The sequence below is a fragment of the Cyphellophora europaea genome (genome assembly GCF_000365145.1).
Source record: "Cyphellophora europaea CBS 101466 unplaced genomic scaffold supercont1.3, whole genome shotgun sequence".
NCBI classification, from domain to species: domain Eukaryota; kingdom Fungi; phylum Ascomycota; class Eurotiomycetes; order Chaetothyriales; family Cyphellophoraceae; genus Cyphellophora; species Cyphellophora europaea.
The window spans coordinates 85,506-104,053 of record NW_008481809.1 but is presented as its reverse complement, the minus strand read 5'-3'; the positions used below and the strand labels follow the sequence as shown (position 1 = coordinate 104,053).

General features: G+C 54.0%; 7 protein-coding genes and 1 non-coding gene across 8 annotated transcripts; 5 read left to right on the top strand and 3 right to left on the bottom strand.

The window, feature by feature from the left end:
* Window positions 1-589: 589 nt before the first annotated feature.
* On the bottom strand, window positions 590-2,065 carry HMPREF1541_02947 (uncharacterized protein; the record flags this gene model as incomplete). Its single annotated transcript, XM_008717301.1, has 1 exon — window positions 590-2,065. The coding sequence occupies one exon, from the start codon at window positions 2,063-2,065 to the stop codon at window positions 590-592; it is 1,476 nt and encodes a 491-aa protein (XP_008715523.1).
* Window positions 2,066-3,702: 1,637 nt separating this feature from the next.
* Window positions 3,703-5,354, top strand: HMPREF1541_02946 (uncharacterized protein; the record flags this gene model as incomplete). The annotated part of the gene is made up of 2 exons (XM_008717300.1): window positions 3,703-3,737; window positions 3,782-5,354. 2 exons carry the CDS (start codon window positions 3,703-3,705, stop codon window positions 5,352-5,354), a joined length of 1,608 nt encoding a protein of 535 aa, XP_008715522.1.
* Window positions 5,355-6,309: 955 nt separating this feature from the next.
* On the bottom strand, window positions 6,310-6,683 carry HMPREF1541_02945 (uncharacterized protein; the record flags this gene model as incomplete). Its single annotated transcript, XM_008717299.1, has 2 exons — window positions 6,310-6,449; window positions 6,503-6,683. 2 exons carry the CDS (start codon window positions 6,681-6,683, stop codon window positions 6,310-6,312), a joined length of 321 nt encoding a protein of 106 aa, XP_008715521.1.
* A 469-nt stretch (window positions 6,684-7,152) lies between these two features.
* Window positions 7,153-7,770, top strand: HMPREF1541_02944 (uncharacterized protein; the record flags this gene model as incomplete). The annotated part of the gene is made up of 1 exon (XM_008717298.1): window positions 7,153-7,770. The coding sequence occupies one exon, from the start codon at window positions 7,153-7,155 to the stop codon at window positions 7,768-7,770; it is 618 nt and encodes a 205-aa protein (XP_008715520.1).
* A 3,102-nt stretch (window positions 7,771-10,872) lies between these two features.
* On the bottom strand, window positions 10,873-12,879 carry HMPREF1541_02943 (uncharacterized protein; the record flags this gene model as incomplete). Its single annotated transcript, XM_008717297.1, has 4 exons — window positions 10,873-11,085; window positions 11,137-11,527; window positions 11,574-12,797; window positions 12,860-12,879. The coding sequence occupies 4 exons, from the start codon at window positions 12,877-12,879 to the stop codon at window positions 10,873-10,875; spliced, it is 1,848 nt and encodes a 615-aa protein (XP_008715519.1).
* Window positions 12,880-14,694: 1,815 nt separating this feature from the next.
* On the top strand, window positions 14,695-15,939 carry HMPREF1541_02942 (uncharacterized protein; the record flags this gene model as incomplete). Its single annotated transcript, XM_008717296.1, has 1 exon — window positions 14,695-15,939. One exon carries the CDS (start codon window positions 14,695-14,697, stop codon window positions 15,937-15,939), a length of 1,245 nt encoding a protein of 414 aa, XP_008715518.1.
* A 512-nt stretch (window positions 15,940-16,451) lies between these two features.
* Window positions 16,452-16,596, top strand: HMPREF1541_02941. The gene has a single exon. It is a non-coding gene; the product is annotated as a tRNA-Gly (tRNA).
* A 1,015-nt stretch (window positions 16,597-17,611) lies between these two features.
* HMPREF1541_02940 (uncharacterized protein) lies at window positions 17,612-18,442 on the top strand (the record flags this gene model as incomplete). Its single annotated transcript, XM_008717295.1, has 1 exon — window positions 17,612-18,442. The coding sequence occupies one exon, from the start codon at window positions 17,612-17,614 to the stop codon at window positions 18,440-18,442; it is 831 nt and encodes a 276-aa protein (XP_008715517.1).
* Between the last annotated feature and the right edge of the window lie 106 nt (window positions 18,443-18,548).

The following is an 18,548-nucleotide window of genomic DNA, read 5'->3' as shown; positions in this document are numbered from 1 at the left end:
GAGCAGGGGTCATGCTGGGGGAGGGTAATCGGAATCGGCCTGAGGGCCATTGGTGGCTGTTTGCCGGCGACTGTATCGATCGGTTGGGACAGCACGCATTGCTGATGAGGGACGAACACAGCAATACGCGAAATGATGGGTCTGGATCCGGGTAAATGTTTCGACTCAGGCTTTGTAAAAACTATCTCGTTGCTATCTCCTGAGTTCTCATCTCAGTCTGGAGCCACCGCCTCAACAACTCCCCAAATCTCCTGTAGGCTCGTTGAACGCAACTCGTCGCTGGGGGTTGCCAAAATCGAGTCGATTCTGGACCCTCCCAAAATCCTCCCCTGGCAGGAAGCTGTTCCCGCATATTGTTGTGTGTATAGTAGAAATTAAAAATGGATGGTAATTGGCTTAACAATGCGTTGTAGGGAGAAATATTCTGCAATGGGAGTGTGTCGTCACAGTCGTCATATGTAACGTCGCGCTTCAGCGTGTGAATGGCAAGCAGGCGGAAAGTATGCAAATCGAAATAGGCTTAAGGTGAATGATAATGGCAGTCTCGGATAGGTCGTCGATAGCGCGCGCAGCGCACCTCATGTCGGCCTCAAGTTCCCACGTAGCTCACAACTTGCTGCCTCTTAAGGCTCTTTTTTCTTAGCACGTTGCCCTTCCGGCTGGGAGTCCGTGCAACAGAGCTTGTCGGTGCTGTAGGCGTGGTGGGAGTTGTCGGTTTTTGCGGCATTCCGCTATCGTGTTGCGGCATCATTTCGGCTCTGCCAGCCCAGTACTCCGGTCCCTGGTCATGTTGGTTATTCACCAGAGACTTGGGCCTCGACGGTTTACGACTGAGCTCCGTGTGGTCGGTCATACTGTCATGGCGAGAAACGAGAGAGCTACGCTTAGAAAGCGCGCCACTACCATTGCTATCGCTACGAGCGGGTTCCTGCTCGCCAAGGCTGTGGCGAGAACCGCGATAAGCGACTGGACGTGGAACTTCATCGGAGCGAGACTGATATTGTTGCTGATGCTGGGTTTGTGGGAGAGAACCGGCTGAGTCGATAGGAATCGGCGTGGGCCGGTTCTGCCGACGGAGAGACTCGCGGGACTGGTTGGATAATTGGCGGCTCTGATCAACAGGGACTTGCGTCTGGGAATGATTGCTTGAACGGCGGCTCTGGCTACTGGATTGAAGGTACTGCGATTGATCACTGGGCCGTCGGGAATTCGGCGGACTGGGTCGCTGGGATTGGGGTGGGCTGGGTCTCCAGGTACCAGGAGGACTCTGACGTCCAAAGTTATTGGTTGGGCTTGGATTTTGATGCTGCGAGGCGATATTCCGCATCTTGCCCCCCGAGTGCTGATTGTTCGACCTCCGCTCCTGCCGAGTGGGTTCTCCCGGATTATACATGGACAGTCGTGAAGAGCGCCGCTCTAGCGACCTGGACGATATCATCGAATTGTGTGGCGAAGCTTCCTTGATCATTGAGAGATTACGACCGTGGGGCTTGTGTGACCATGCTGGAGACGAGGGGTCTTCTTGCTGCTCAGGATGGAAGGGTCTGGAGAACGATGTGTGTCGAGCGGATCGGCTCAGTGTTGGTGATGGTTCCGCAGGCTCAACTTCTTGAACGTCTGCAATGGCATCCTTCTCCTGATTCAGGCTGGTTTGTGACCTAGCATATTCGTTGCGGGTGTAGATGCCATCAGAGTGTGACTTTCCCTCCGGACTGGCCTCCAGGTAGCTATCGTCGTCGTGTGGGTGCGCTCGCTTTTCCTTGATTGTATTCCACCACTCAAAGGGACTCTTGCTCCGGGTGGTCCGTGCGTCATCTTCGAAAGCATTCAAGCCAAACTTGGAGCCGGTCAAGGACAAATAGTGGGATGCTGGCACCACTCGCCCTCGCCGAACAGTGACCCTCCTGGTGGGCAAATCTGCCACGCTACTACCAATGCTTCGTCGCCGCCTTAGCATGCACACCACTATTACCCCGACACCGCCGATCAGGCATAGTGAGCCGACCGCGATGATGACAATCCAGAGCCATAGTGGTAGCGAAGTCTTGTCGAGAAGGGTCGACATGAGGCTGTAGAGTGTGGTTTTCACGCGAGGCTCGTGAACATTATAAGATCGAGTTGCGGTCAACGGCTGTGCGGAGAACGAGCTGCCGAGGTGCCGAAAGTGTCGCAGGTTATCAAGGGCGCCCTGGTCGAATGTGGCCCGTGGTTCGTCTCACCGGGAGGAGTCGTGAATGAAGGTATTTGGAATGTAATGAAAGAAAGACAAGAAGAAAACGACAAGTGTTACAAGAGACTTGAGTGCATCAAACGTCCAAGGAACGGGAAAAGTAAAGAGACAGGAAGTATATGGACTTGCAGGTCGATGGCTGTCGAGGGCCAGGCGGGAAGATGCTGAGAAGTGGAGCTGGATGGCTGCAGAATATCATCCCAGCTAGACCAGGTGTTAAACCGGACAAAAGTTGGCCATGATTTCTTTCGCATATGCCACACCTCCGACCAAGGCGTTTTTCAATCGCCGTTAGAGAGATTAATGCTCGACGTGACTATTTGGTGCTTAGGGCAAAGTAAAATTGGCAACGCTGATGACCACTTTAAGCGAGATAGTAGCGAGAACTTTGGCCACATGCAGCGGTGCGGATCTTGAACTGGGACCGGGGTGGAGATGTCAAGCCTCTCGAAACGAGAGCGAGGGCAGTTTTCGTGGGGAGGAGGCTCGAAGGGGTTTCAGAAAGGGCAAAGTCGAGCTCGGTGAGATGCATGGCAGAGGAGTCGTTGCAGGAGATTGAGATGCCGGCTTCTTACGCCATGCCAGTTTCATGCTAGACGCGGCATCTTGAAACAGGCTGTCCTGGAGCTAGTGGCTGAACTAAGTCGATCCCTCTGAGCGCTCGCCAGGATACTTGCTCGATCTTGATGAACGTGAAAGTTAGGCGAGAGCTGTGTGCTGAATAAAACCCGAGCTCGTCGGTAAAGGTCGCCAAACCATCAGTCTCTAGGGAAGCTGAGGCTGTATGTGCCTGGGGAGTGTGAGATGGAGGCAAGGCATTGAGCTGCTTACTTTTGTCAGTGCCAAAACGGCCGTTATCCTTACCAGGTTTATTGACGGCAGAAGCAAACTTCGAGCAGAGATGAGGGCTGTTGATCAGTCGATCAGTCGTTATGCCGTCAAGCCCCCCGAAAAAGTTACGCCTTCCGGTACCGCTAACGTGCATGGTACTAACCAATTCTTTCATTGGCTGGCCGGACGGCTCGTGTGCCACAGTGTAGGTTGCTACTCAAGTACGATGCAAGGAGGACATGTTTCATGATATTTGGCCCCACGTCATCTCTTGTGGTGTGCAAGTATGGCCGATTCTGGCGAGCTCATGATGCGGCATTCCGGTCCGTGGGAAACATCTCAACGGTAAGAAAATGAGGCTCATGGCGTAAAGGGCTCACCGTAGCTCTGCCCGCGGTCAGATTTCCGTTTGTAGCTGATCTTCCGAATCCGCCGCTAACTCCGGGGCGGGGTGGGAAAACATCGAGAACTTGTATGGCGCATGTCGATGCCAGGTGGAAGACAGATAAAACTTGCAGCCTTTTCTCTGGATCATCGCCATTGTAGATCTGCGATGAGGCTTTGAAAGCTCGCATGATCCATCTCCGACGTGAGCACGCGTCTGACTCCAGCAGTACGATCATGGACCGGTAACGTTTACCATGGCCAAGCAGCCGGCGGTTGTGGCCATTGTGAGGTAAGATAATTCAGTCTGTATCAAACGAGCTCTGACACGGTCAGGCACGGCGCTCGCCTCGATGTTTCCGACAAGAGTTGGAGAGATACCGCCGAGAAGCCCTACGACACGCCCCTTTCATATGGCGGCTGGCTACAATGTCAAATGCTCGGTTCAAGGATAGCGAATGAGTTGCAGTTTCTTGACATCACCAAGAAGCTAGACGAAGATGGTTCGACTTCGCCTCCTAAACGACGGAAAGTCATTATACACTCATCGCCCTACCTCCGATGTGTTCAGACTTCGATCGCGCTTAGTGCTGGCCTGCGCGAACCAGACCCTCGGCCTGGTCGACTGTCGGTGCCGACCGTACGGCATGGCTCGCGGCTTGAAAATGAGATCAGAGAAGAAGACATCGAAGGCGAGGAGCACTCACCCCGTCCCGAGAAACCCACGCTTAAGCTCGACTGTTTTCTTGAAGAGTGGCGCTCAGCTGGCTACTTCGAGAAAACAATACCTCCCGCTCCGTCCTCCCAGCTGTTAGCAACTGCCAAGGATTATCTTCGAAGACCAGCAGAAGACATCAAAGGCGCAGATATCGCAGGGGCTCCACTTCAGGAGCTCGAAGCAATCGACTGGAGTGATAAGGTACAGGAGGCAAACGCTCTTCCCATCCACGAGAAAACCGGCCTACGACAGCAACTGTCCAAAAGAGCGCGCCACTTCTCAGACGTTCCCAGCAGTGGACGCCCAAATAGACTCAGAACTGCCAGCAATGGCTATAGCCCCCCGGTCCCAACATATGCACTCGCACCCACAGATGCTATCCCTGCCGGCTTTGTGGCACATGCTCGAGACGCTTGCCTGAACATCGATTTTGACTGGGACAGCACCGAAGAATGGGCCGATGGCAGTACGTGGGATGAGGAGTGGGGTCTCATGCATCGTCGCGTCGGCAATGGTCTTCAGAACATGATCGACCACTATGGCGATGAGTCGGACGAAGAAGTAGTCCTGATATTGGTAACCCATCAAGCATGCTGTAATGCATTGATCCGGATCATGACGGGAGCTCCTGCGCTGCATGACATTGGAACTTCGTCCTTGACTATGGCGGTCCGGCGGCCTACATCTATTGTTGCGGAGACCAAGACACCGACCTCTCGACGAGGATCACTCGATACGGGCATCGCGCAGGCGTTCCAGATGAAGATCATTGCATCCACGGAGCATCTGAGAGGTGGCTCCAATCCACTTGGGCTGAACTCGCCTCGCCTGGGCCAGTCGCCGGCTTTGGCTAGTCGCCGCATTGTTGGAGCCGACTCTCCTGAAGGCTTCAGTCTTGGTGACCCTTGGCGGCCTCAGACTATGCTGCGGAGTTTCAGTCACAGGTCTTCCGAAGCCGATCAAGAACCACCGGTTCCAGATGGTTTGTGGCGAGCCGAAGGAGCACGTACAGAATCGAAGGAAGATGCCGTGGAAGTAGAGCCACCGGTTCACCTCTGGGGCATTGAAGATGGCAGCAGAAATCTCCCAGTGCGAAGTGCAAGCCATAGAATGTGGGGCGGTCAAAGCTCCAATCAGCGGGACAGAAGCCCCGGTAAGCGCAGATGGACCGCAGTTGATAGAAGTCCATAGAGGGTCGAGTGCGTTGCCCTCGGGCAACAGACCACAGCCTCGCTCTTTAGCACCTTTCACCCATTTCTGCAGGCGCCAAAGTTGGTTGACAGTCAGGTTTGACAGACTACAGAGTTGGCCGACAGTCTTCACGCAGATTTGAGTGTCTATCTGCTGCCCGCACTTTCGATCGAATCGCTACGTATTGGTTGGCGATGACCTCAATCTCAACTAGCGGGTACCAGGCCAGACTACCATCTGCGCATTGCGCCAATGTTCTCTCCCCCTCTCGGGCAACCGCATTCACACAACATCGCACCTTTCACATCCAGTGGTCTGGCTGGCCCCTGATGGGATCTCCTTCGGCTTGGTCCTGCACGTCTCTAAATGCTGGTTCTCAGCGGCAAACCTGCCATTCTCACTTTCATGATCAGGACTTTCGTGATGTTTCTGCAGCTCTTCCCAACCTTCTCCATCGTTCATGCGCGGAACATGGGCCCTGGTGCTGATACTGGCCATGTGCTGTCCACAAGTTGGACATCACTAGAGCCGATGGATCGCCTGGTGTGTATGTCATTGGCAGCGAGCGATGTTTCCGACAGTCGAAGCATACGCCGGCACTTGTACGCAGCGATCGGGGGACCATCTCAGCGAAACGTAGAAAGCGTCTCTCTACGATAAATCCATTGCGGAGGCTTCTCAGGTGGTGTCGAGTATGCACATGACTTCGTTGCGGGACCAGCCCAGTAATACATGGTGTTCGTCAGTGCCCTTTGAGACCACTTCAGAGTGAGTCAGGGCGAGTCACGCCTGTTTGCCTCATCAACGTCTCTTATGCCCCGGGCCTCACTTTGCCGAATCAGTTTAGCTTGACGCTAGTCCAAAAACAATGTCTTTTGGACCTCTCGACGCCAAGCGGGGCCACTCGACTGGCTTCGACTGCCACCTTCCTGCATCAGATCCAGTCCAGCTGCTCCTAGTACAGACCGATAACGATGTCACCGCGCACTCTCGCGGTCAAGTGCACCTCGGCCTCTAGATCGAGCTTGATGCCAACCATCAGCCCGGCATTCTTGAGCTTGCCGTCATCGTCTGTTGCGCCCTTGAGAAGGCTGCCTGTAACACGCATAAGTACACGGTCGGGATATGGAGACCGAGAGCTTTCATACCTGCTGCCTGACCAAGGTTGTCTGAGCTGGGAGGCTTAGCGAAAGGCTGAGAGGGCTGCTGGCCGTTCTGCTGGTAGGCGGCCAAGCTCTTGCGACCCCCTGCTGCCTGACCATCATCGCTGCCGCTGGAGTAGCCGGCGTCGTTGGTGCGGATGTTGGTGTTACTCAGAGTGGTGGCCATTTTGCTCTTGAATATACAGATGGGTTGTAGGTGGTGTTATTGGCTGTCGTTTAGGCTGATGGAGGCTGATAAGTCGAGTGGTTGATGATGTTGTTCTGTTGACTGCACGTCCATTACACCTTTATACCCTTCCGCATCTTCATTGCGTACAGACGGGGCTAAGCTTGGCGAAGCGGAAGCAAACACCGAAAGGGTCTGGAACGCAATCTGAAACACAGTGCCAATACAGCAGCCGGCCTCAAACAACCCTGACTCAACTGCAGATCCATCGCTGTATAAATTTCGTATCCTACCGCGATACTAGCACATCTAATCACCTGATGTGTGAAACCGGGGCTGGAGAGAAGTACCGTTTGATCCTGTGGTGAGGAGTACTACTCTGCACAAGAGAGCTAGAAGCGAGTCTTGTCTATCAAAACTGTGCCAGAACGACCATCACGCCATCTAGGGCTTCAACACTGTTGCAAGCATGGCTTTGTCTATGCTGGTTGCGCTCACCACCTGCCCATCACTGCTGGCGACTCAGGAAGCTGTTCGACAAGGACAGCAGAAGGATCGCAGGGAAGCACACCGAGCTCGACGTTGCAACCTGATTGCGACGTGCGTGAAGCGGACCGGTTGGGCGACGACACTCAACCAAAGACCGATCGTGTTGAGAGATAGCAAGCTCGTTATCGACACTGCTACAAGCGAAGATGAGGAAGACCCGAAGCACCTTTGCACCGGCTACTTTCTACCCTATCCCGACTCTAATTACGAAGGTCATGTCACATCAATAAGCGATGACCCTCCCGTTATGAACTGGATTTATGTCGACAAACACACCTATGAAGTCAAGTATGGTGTCCGGGTCAACGCTCAGCCACATATCACCGGGCCCTTTGACTGTACTCGACAGGACCGGAGGATGACACTCGAAGGCTGGGAAGGCTTTGTTGCCGTTCGGCAGGACGATTCCACCTGGTCACTGTACTTTGATAGGGACGACAATGGCCTGAAGGACAAGGTACCCAAGGGGACGCGAGTGCTAGAGGTGGAACTCTGGCGCGTAGAGAAGCGTCGTAAACGTGGAGAGGCACCGAGCTAGTGGTTAGTCCAGCGGAAACATACCGGTAGCGCCTCGTCTCTCGAGAATACCGGCAGCCCGTAACGCAGTGGGGTGATCGGCACAAAACGGTCCAGCGGGACATCGCGGATTCAATTTAGCAACCACCATTGGCGGACAGGCTCGGCCCTGGAAGTCTCTTGGTCATTCGAGCAGCATGAAGAGCATTGTGAAAATGCGATAACAGGGTTGAATCTTGGGATGCGATCCGTTGTCTACAGAGTGTCGCCGTTACCCAGCACTGTACAGTTGCAGACGTATACCTCACAACAATAAAGATATGGTCTTAGCGCGGGCTATTGAGAAACCTAGAAAATGCTAGACAACTCGTTGTTTAAGACTTCGCCGGAGAGGTCGGTTGCATCTGCTCTCGACTGGGATTCCTCGCAACGAGCAGTGACCAAAGGCTGAGACGTGAACGACTTCAAGGCCTCGGTTATGGGTCAATCTCTTCGCCAAATAACTCGGTTCTGAAAACCATCAGGTGATGTTTCTTTACGACTTTCATCTGTGCGTTTGTGCTCCACAGAGTCGTCGTATGATCAGGGTGCAGCGCTGCGACACTCAATGTCTATGTTTTTGAAATGCCAAACACCAACAACTCTGCAGGAGGTATGGCAGTAGAAAATATATTGTTCGTTGCAGGGGCCATGATTCCGGTTCAACAAAAGCCTGCAGCAGTTCACCATACCAGTTCAACAATGTGCCGCTCAACGAGGGCAATGTCATGAACCATGCAAATAAGCCAGCAGGTTTGGACCTCGACAAAGTTTCTCGCATCCTCGTATATGCTTTCGGTGCCTTTGATCGCTACTACATCTGTTGGAAGGACAAGGCAGGAGATTTCCACCAAGGTCAGCTGAGGCTACTTCGCTTTGGTAACAGTTGATATACTGACAATTGCCTACAAGATGGACATAACTTACCAAAGACACTTCAGGATTGGCTATTTCCGGTCGGCGGCCAGACTCGAGACTTCGAGACACTGCAGGTCACTCTCCTCCATAACGATGAATTCTGCGCTTTCGACAAGAACGACAAAATAACAGACTTCCGATCGGCACGCGATACGACTCATCGTAGGAGCGCACCTGAGACGATGATGATCAAAGACAGTAATTTTACACATTCGCAAGCTGATCCACCTACCCTAGTTCGGCGTCAGACCTATGCTGCTAGCAACGTGGGACGGCCGGTCTCTAGGAGGACACGAAGTCTGGTGTCCGCGCCATCTGCGAGAAGATGGTCTCTCAATACAGCTGCTGGGAGAATGCTACCAACAGTGCCGTCGGCATCTCCAGCAACACCGTCTGGGGCGGCCGCAGATGTGTCTCCGAGCCCAGTCACTGCTTCTCGATACACGGATGCCTCGGTGCAGACAGAAGTCACCAGATCACCCTGCAAGAACGAGTTCCTGCCTCGAAAGGTCATGAGCACCGGAGAGTCAGAGTTGGAATCCGCCACAGCTGTATATCATTACCCTTGCTCGGAAATGGATACGTCGAATGCCAAGCCCGGGACAAGGGCTCGACAGAACCCTTTCCGCATTGGCAGCATGGCAATGTACTTTAGAAAACCAGGCTATCGACTTGGAGATGCGTTGTTATCGGGTACGGGAGGCGTGTGATCACAGAGACTCACCCTTCCTGAGGCCGCGTGGCCACTGACTCCTTCGGCAGACGAAGAGATCAGGCCATTTCTTGTGCATTGTCAAGCTAGGCTGCAAGTGGAGACATAGCCCTTAACACCGCCGCGGTACGGAGTAAGCATCCAATTATTCATCAGCCATCCCGAAAACTCTCCCCAGCGGAACGATTCAGGCGCCGAGAAGTCCCAAGCCCTCCCAAGCCTCTTGGGTGCCGTAGGCCGGGCCTGTCGTTGGAGCATCCCCTCTGACCGCTTTGGCACGTGTGAGAATAATGAGCAATGCCAATAACGTGCCACGGCCTTCCGCCCAACCCCTCTTCCTGCGACGTTGCCGCATTACCGCCTGCCAAGTCCAGCGGGAGATGCCTATCCCATGCCTCCGCAGAGGCCAGATGTGACTTTCCTTTCGTATAACCTCCGCCTCCGCAAGGCAGACAGTGGACGTGAACGAGTGTAGCAGCTTTATTTTGCGCGAAATTCCACAGCCCCTGAGACTGTCAGCGTGATATGAGACGCCAGATAACGTGGTTTCGGCAACTATTTGAACGGCTTACACCTCGAGGAATGACTACCTGCCACCCAACCCTGCAGAAACCGAGAAGACGCCGGCTATGATCACAGCCGGTATGGGCGAAGAACAGGGCCCATTTCGCGACCGCGACCAGAGACCCGGCGAGCTCCCGACGACCCCCTACGGGAAAACGTACCTTACAACACCGCCCGCCGATGAGTTCAGGTCCCGTATGAGTCAAATCGCCAACATGGCTGATCCACGGACACCAGGGTTCAGGCTACCGCAGCCAATGTCCAACCCAGCAGCTGACCGTCGGCTGTCTTCTGGGTTCATGCAGGACCCATATGCGCCAATTCAAATACCTCAACCCGAGGCGTTTGCAGATTTTCGTCGAGGATCATTGAACCAGCAACTGATCATGGTGCCAACGTACGTCCCAATGTACCAGTCCTCGGATCAGTGGCCGGGCGCGATGAATCAAGCTCCGCCGCAATGGTCTCACCCCGGCCTTCCAATGCCGATGCCTGGCTACGGGCTCGTCCAGCGGCCGCTGCCGCCAGCCCCTACGGGTCCTGTTGAGAAGCCTAAGAAGCGACGAGCACCTCCTTCTCCTCAGTATCTCCATATGACTGTTCAGGAAATGATCGAAGAACTTGCATATCGGAAGGTGGACACCACGCACTTGCAGGGCCGGAAGGCGAAGAAGGCTGAATACCTTGAGCAATTGCAACGAGCGGATCGGAATGGCAACCGTGGTCGCGGTGCATGGAAATCGTGCCATGGCAACGTTCCCCCAATTGACAAACCCCCAACAGATTGACTGCCGAAACAGTCGGCATGAAGCAATGAATGAATAAACAATTGTTCCACCACCACCGTGTGATTTGATGGGACCGGGCAACGGCCTTCCTGTGTCCCAGACGCTACTGCATGCTAGGAGGAGAACGACTTTTTGTCCCGATCGAGACCGTTTCCTGGCTTCTGGCATTCAAAAGTGAAAGAATATCGTCCTGTCTGCCGGGTGCATGCTCTCCCATATCGATGTCTTGCTGATGGTCGCCGCATGACCCCGAAGCCGAGGCTTCAATACCGTCCACGTCGATGGATTGAGCATCCGGTAGTCTGCTGATCATCATCTATTGAAGTTGATCAGTAAGCGTTGGATGTTTGGCCACTGGTTTACCTACTTTCAAGACCTGAAAAGAAGAAGATGCGATTGCGTCTCCGCACCTGCACTCGACAAGCAACTTCAAGCCCTCTGTCAATGGTCGGTACATGTCATCAAGTCCGCTTGCAAGGTCATCGAGAGGCAACAGAGCCGTCAGAAACACGCAAGACAAGAAGATGGTGTAGATTGCGGGCCAGGAAACGGGGCTCAAGCTTCCGTTCTGTGCCAGCTCTCTGGATCTCGAAGTTGTCGCCGAGGCTGATCTGATACAAGCACCAGCAAAAGTCACCTCTGAGCTGGCGAGATCGAAAGCTTTACCCATATTGACCTTATTGCATAGGTCGAGCAATGATGGGCGCCAGAGGACGAGGCAGCTGAAATTGTAAAGCATTTCAAGCTCATATTTGAAGCTGCCCCGATCAGCATCGCCACGCAGGGATTGGAAACGACACTTACACTGTAGCCGGCTCACTCGTCTCGAGCTGATACAGCAGAGGTCGGACCCCATCTCTCCAGCTTCGCAAGCGCGCAGCTGCATCTTTGATCCCCACGTAAGCGTTGCTGGAACCACCTGTTTCCGATCCCTCGGCCGACATCATGGAGTCTCCGATGGCCTTGGCTAACACCAGAAGCTGTACCTGCGCCGTTGTCGAAGCAGTGTACCAGTCGCGTTGGTGGTATGCCGCCAAGGCAAGCTCGTCGAGAAGAGCCAAGCTAGATTTCTGGGGATGCAGGAATGTTGGTAGCCCCATGACAAGACTCGCATAGAGGTCGGCGTGGAGCACCGCAGCAAACACCCGCAAGCGGAGCTGCTGTTCTTCCGACGACAGCCCATCGCTCTTTGTGTGCAGTCCGAGGCGGAGGGCCAAAGAGCAGGCAACGCCGATGAGGGGATGCGCCACTGTGAGACGGCAGGTTGATATCAAAAAGGCGATGCCGCAGAGTACCGTTTGCAGTCCATTGAGGCTGCTCATGTCGAGGGGCTGAAGCAGCTCTTGCCCAGCCTGATAATGTCGGAAAGCCTCTCGATGTGCATTCTCACAGCCTGCAGCTTGATGTTCAGGCTTCGCGTACAGGTACCCCAACGCCAGCGTGAAATGCAGCAGAGGAAGAAAACGATCGATAGCGTCATGTGACGACTGTACCTTGTACACCAGGTCAACCATGTCACGAAAGTAACGCTCGTGCAGGAAGATCGGCATGGTATGCTGGCCAGCAAAGAGGGCATCGATCAGCGACATCGAAAGTTGTCGTGGTGGGAGTGAGACGCGGTCCATGTCGTCAATATCAGGCAAAGGTCCGCTGAAGAGACTTTCTAGGACGGATGACTCGCTGTCGGACAGATTCCCGCTTCCAGATATTGCCTGGACGAGTTGCAGCATGAAGGAGAACTGCGATGGCCCCTGGGGATCGAGCGGCGACACGATGTTGTTGTAAGCATTGTCGGGTTCCAACAGGTCCTTGAACGCAGATCTGCTCACGACGTCGCCATCATGGCCCGGCGAAGGCACATCAGGAGCCGCGGAACTGATCTTCCGCAGCACATCTTCAAAGTCAATGCCAAGTTCGGGCGGAACTTTCCGAGCAGCATCCTGCAAGAACGAGCGGACATATCGCAGATGCACCTCAAGCATCTGGATCCGCTGAGTTTGTGGTGGTGCCGGGCGGCGGAAGTGATAACTACATTCTGCTCTATCGTCAGCGAAGCGTGCGCCAGTGCTGTAGACCATTCGGCGACGTACCTAGCCCGGATCTCTGACATGGCGAGCACGGCTCGACCCCATCGCACTTACGCTTCCGGAGACGGCATTCGTCGCAGGCCCACGGCGTACGACGCTGAGGTCTCTTCTCATTTTTGCTGGAAGACTGTTCGGGAGCAAGGAGACCACCAGGGTTGTTCATATCCCGGGGGGGTTACAAATCTCTCAACAGACAAAGGGCCAGCAGCAGCGGACCGCCGAGGCGTTGTGAGGTATGAGAAGCGAACCCTCCATTCTAGGGTTTCCCTTGATATCAAGAGCCGCGACTGGTGCAGAGTACCGGAGTTCTATGAGCGATTTAGCCGCCTCGAATGGGTCCTTGTGCAAAACCAATCACTTGTAGCCGGTTCGGCGGGGATGTGTGACTTGGCGGGAGCTGCTTCACCGCTAAGCGTGGGCGGGACCAATCAAGCCATGGGCTTGGTATGCTGCACTGCCACGCGCCTCACCACATCCAGTCTGATGTGGAGGGAAATGATGCAAATCGTGGTCGTGCCTCCCTCTCACAAGTTGACATCAAGAAGTTGGAGATGTGGAGTATGTGCTGCAATCGGTTATCGCACTGAGGTAGGAGTTGGGAGGTCCGAGCAGGTACAGGTATAGGGGAAGGGTAGGTTATGGTTTTAGAGTATTGCTCAAGCTCGCCGTCAAGACTCGATAAGACCTAAGGAGAGAGAAGAGGAAGGGTTTGCCGCGTGCAGGGGCGAACTGGAAGGACATTGGACTTGACACTCGCACGTGAATTAATATGCTGAGCGACAAGCCAGTGCATGACGGGGAAGTGATCGTCGTTGACACAGCCATAGCAATTGGAGCAACTCCAACTGCAAGCTATCATCGTGCTTGGCCAAAGCAAGAAGCTGCTGCAGATGCTCCGTAGGGAGGAAGAATGTCAGATAGCAGCCATGAAGAGCGCAATGCAGGTTTCGTGTCGAACGCTTTCCGTGGACGCCAAGACTGTCAACTCTCCTGCCACTTCACCTGTCTTGTTTCACCCTCGCCTCAGCCGAGTTGGCAATCGAGACGCATAATCATCGAATCCGCATCTCGACTGAGTACTGGTGTCAGGCTTACGGGTGCTTCGCGTGTATTCTTGGGTGGCGCGATCCGAGGACCTGAGGTCGCCGGCACTGCTCCCTGGTAGTGTTTACGGAGTCCCGTTCACAAGTCTGTTCTCGTTCTCCAGCAAAGTCACGTTACGTCGGCGCAGAAATATCCCCGGACTAGGGAGACACATGCGTGCTCGATGTGAAGCAAAGAGAAGCAGAGCTCTATTCGTATCACGCCGAGATGACCGCCTCCGTTGCTGATCCCGTTCCCTTGGGTGGCCTCAAGCACCAGGCCCGCTGTGCATTAGAGGTATGCTTCTTGCGCCCGGCCCGCGAGTGCCCAGGTACTGGACATGGCACCTGGAGTTCAAACACATGGTTAGACAGGGAACACCGTCGAACAAAGCCGCGCTAGCCCCCAACCTGTCGATCTTGGGATCTCCTACCAAATCAGATCAACGAGGTACCCATTTCATGCTGCCAATCACCACTGGAGGAATTCAAGGAGTCTTTGTTTGTACAGGCCAGTCATTTTCTATATCCTCTCTTTGTTCAGTCTCGCTCAGCGTGCCGAATTCTTTCACTGCACCACTGAGCTGTTTCAGTGATTTACGCCTCTTTGTTTTCTCATGTTGCTCACTTTTTAATTCGCTACAGCATCCTAGGGATGATTTTATCCTCTATCTACCACTCGTTACTCCACCACCTTGGTTGCAGACTCATTACAAACCCCATTCTCTACTCGGACCAAGATCCAATTCAAACATAATGAAGCTCTCTACGACTGCAGTTCTTAGCTTGGCTGCTTCATGTACTCTCTATGCCGGAGCGTTCGGCCAGGACAGCACAAGTTTGTTCGTTGCCGGCTACGACGGCTTCGTTCGCACCGTCAGACTCGATCATAAGGAGTGTAAACACTCTCTGTCTGAAATCAACAAGACCGATGGTTGCGGACCGAACCCGAACTGGCTCTCCCTTGACTACGCCAACCAGCGCCTCTGGTGTCTGAACGAGGGCTGGAACACTCCCAATGGCACTGTCAGCACCTTTGATGTTGAAGAGAGTGGACGTCTCATTGCCTACCAGCAGCGCAACACCTCTGCTTCGCCTGTCCAGAGCAAGTTCTTTGACGGGGGCCGGAAGCTTGCCGTCGCGCAGTTCGGAGGTCCGAAAGATTCCGGCATTCGTGGTGGCCTTACCATCCACGATGTCGCGGCTAATGGGTCCCTTCACAGCGGCGTGACGAACATCACCTTTGACGCTCTGCAGACCCCGGGCCCTGCCAATAATCAAGCAGTGCCTCGAGGTCACGGAGTCATCCTCGATCCCACTGGCAAGAATCTTGTCGTTACTGACTATGGAGCTGACAAGATCCGTGTCTTCAGCATCACGTCCAACGGCACAGTTACAAAAGGGGCCGAGATGGAGGCGCCGGCTGGGTCGGCTCCACGGCATGCCGTCTTCTACACCACGGTCGGTGGAGAGGATGCGAGCAGTACAGCTCCTGTGTACCTGTTTGTTCTGGCCGAAAATGCGAACACCATCTCCACCTACAACATAACCTACACCTCGAACCCGGATTTGCTCCACCTCTCTCCTCCCACTCGAGTCATCGATACCTTCGGTGGCAACGTCACCAAAGAGCTCAATGGAACAGCCAAGGCAGGCGAGATTCACATCTCGCCCGACAACAACTTCGTCATTGTCTCGAATCGCCTCGACTCCTTCACCATGGAATCAGACTCGCTGTCGACCTATAAAATCAATGCCGATGGAAGCCTGACCTTCATTCAGCGTGTTGCAGCAGGTGGTATCTCTCCTCGCCACTTTAAGCTCAACAAGGCCGGGGATAAGGTTGTTGTGTCTCATGGTGTGACGTCCAATATCGCCGTTCTGAAACGTGACGTGACTACGGGCATGATTGGTGCGCCGCTTGCGAGTCTGACCTTTAACACCAGTGCTCCTGGTACCTCAGAGAACCTTGGGATCCCCATGGCTATCTGGTACGAGTAATGGAGGACCAGAACAACGTAGCTACGTGACAGGAGTATGGACTATCTACGGATGCATTTTGAGTGGATCAGACTATATAGCTGCGAAGCCGAACGTTGAGGCATTCTAGCCAAAGATAAGTTCGTTGCTGCGCTGATTCGCAAATTATTTCCCAGCTTAACAAAATCTATCTATGCATCGGTGACCGTGCCCGCTCCCATTGCCTAGCCAAACAAGCCCCATCCGCCTGGCATTGTTTCATGGCGCCCGAATCAGTGGTGCAACTCGTGAACGAACAAGCCGAAAGGCATAATCTTATCGCGGTTGGCCATGAAAGATGTAAGCTAGACAAGTTTCGCGGCTCAAAGACGCTCTGTGGAACGACAGGCAGTTAGATCAATTTCGCTTTCCACATATAAGCGATGTGAGTCGAACGGCCAAATAGGCTTAGATGCGCAATTCACTCAATGCCGACAAACCTGTACATATATCGCATATGCTGAGATCTCGACAACAAACACCATTCAGACAAAGCCGATATAGTGCAGAGGTTAGCATGCTCCCTTCCCACTGCGCACCTGTCGCCTTGTAGGTTTCCTCCCGTACTTGCTCGCAACTACCTGGACCTACAAGCGCCCAAGTGAGGGAGAGACACCAGTTCGAACCTGGTTATCGGCAACATTGTCTTCATGTTTTTGTCACCTCAGCGGCCTTGGTGCGAGGGCAGCGTGACCATCGAGGGCATTATGAATCGTGCCATGCGAGTCGGGGACTGGACTCTTTATTTTCGCCTCACACAGCTCTTGCAGCACTGGTCGCCGGTTGGAATCGAATCATGTGACGCATGGACAGTCCGCAGAACGTCTCGGGCTTCGCGCTATCACTCGCGTGCTCAGAAGAGAGTAAACAAAGGCTGAGTCGAGCTCGCAGCGAGTTCGTGTGGGATGCTTTCCATCTGGCGCGAAAACGCCGTGTATCATAACGGGATCATGCCGAGGTTTGAACGCCTCGACCTGTTCCAATGGATGACGATGACCGCTGAATCGACGATGACATTGTTCTGGTGGGAAGGGTGAGACGACAAGAGGTGAAGTCGCGTGGTCAAAGAAAACATTGAAACTTGCGCTGACCGGAGTGCTCCGCAGCTATCATCGGTTACCCCGCAGTTTCTCTCACTTCTCGCAGCTCAGCAGGCTATCATTCTTCCCCTGCAATACCGCTTCGCACACTCTGCTACCGACTCAAGTTTCTATCGAATCAAGTTGGCGGTATTATGTCCTCGAATGGATCGTGCGCCCGTGATCCTGCTATCCGCCTGTAGTGAGAAAGCCCTGGATCTATAGAAGCATCGCGATATCGCCGTCGGCACGACTGGCCAGATTCGGTGGGCAGTTGACAAGATACTTGCACGAGCCTCTACCATCCGCGTAGCTGACTTGCACGAGGAGCTATATAGTCATTGGGGTACATCCTTAGACGCGAAGCTAGAGCGAGGCCCGGTGGACTCTCTCGTTACGCCCTTCATATGTCATGCACCCGAATGTGAGTCATTTAGCTATATGTTCAACTGACGAACGACGAGCTCTGATCTAGCATCGTGTCTTTGCTATCTTCTACTGTTCCTGGACTCGGAATCCTCTTCGAACGTCACCACCGCCTAGAGTGGTGCAGGGCCGCGTAAGAAGCTAGGGCTATGGAAACAAATATTATCCCCGACATACCTTCTCCATCACTCGATGATGCAAAGCAGAGCGTCATTGCAACCACCGCGATTCAGACTCCGCGTTCAACGAGTCCGGCATCACTAACACGGTTGTCAACACCGTCAGATGCCACACATTCCTTGGCCCTTCCACCCACGGCCCTTCCACCCACGGCCCTTCCACCCACGGCCATTCCGATCACAATACATACGAGCCCAACCCTTGCACCTATCCAGCGGTTCGCCAAGGTGAACTCTGCCGCCGGACTCACCGATCCCTTCACCCTAATCACCAACGAAGAGAGCTACAACATTCCCGCCAGCTCTATTACCCTTTCGCATCTCTTCACCTCTAACTGTACGCGATGCAACCAGAAGCTCTCCAAAGGCGCCATTCTCGTAGAAGCTGGCGATTTCGCTGCCGTCGCCTGCTGGGAGCCGCCAACGTGCACGGCGAAGATGGAGGCTAGCGATGACGATCTTTCGTTCCCAGATCTCGCCGAGCGACCCATTATGCAAGGGTTTGCACGGCAGTCAGCGGATTGGCGAAGGAGGACGATGCGCGGGAGGGATTACTGGCATTTGACTTTGATGGCACGCGATCCGGAGCGGGGGGCTGTGAGAGGTGCAGTGCGTGCAGTACTGGAAGCGGGAATTTATTGGGCTGGGGAGCAGAGAATGCCTATCTGGTTGGAGGCAGGTAATCAGCGGGCCAGAGACGTGTACGCGGCTTTTGGATTTACGGAGCTCGGAGTTACCTGGCACGGCGGCTGCGAGGGCGTTGGGGTGCCGATATGGATGATGGTCAAAGAGCCTTCATAGAGAAAGCAGAGCACAAGATAAGCTCACATTAGTGGGCGAAGAAGGGTGGTGATCATTAGACAGTAAGTACATAAATGCAGTACAGAAGAAACATTTGCAACTAAGA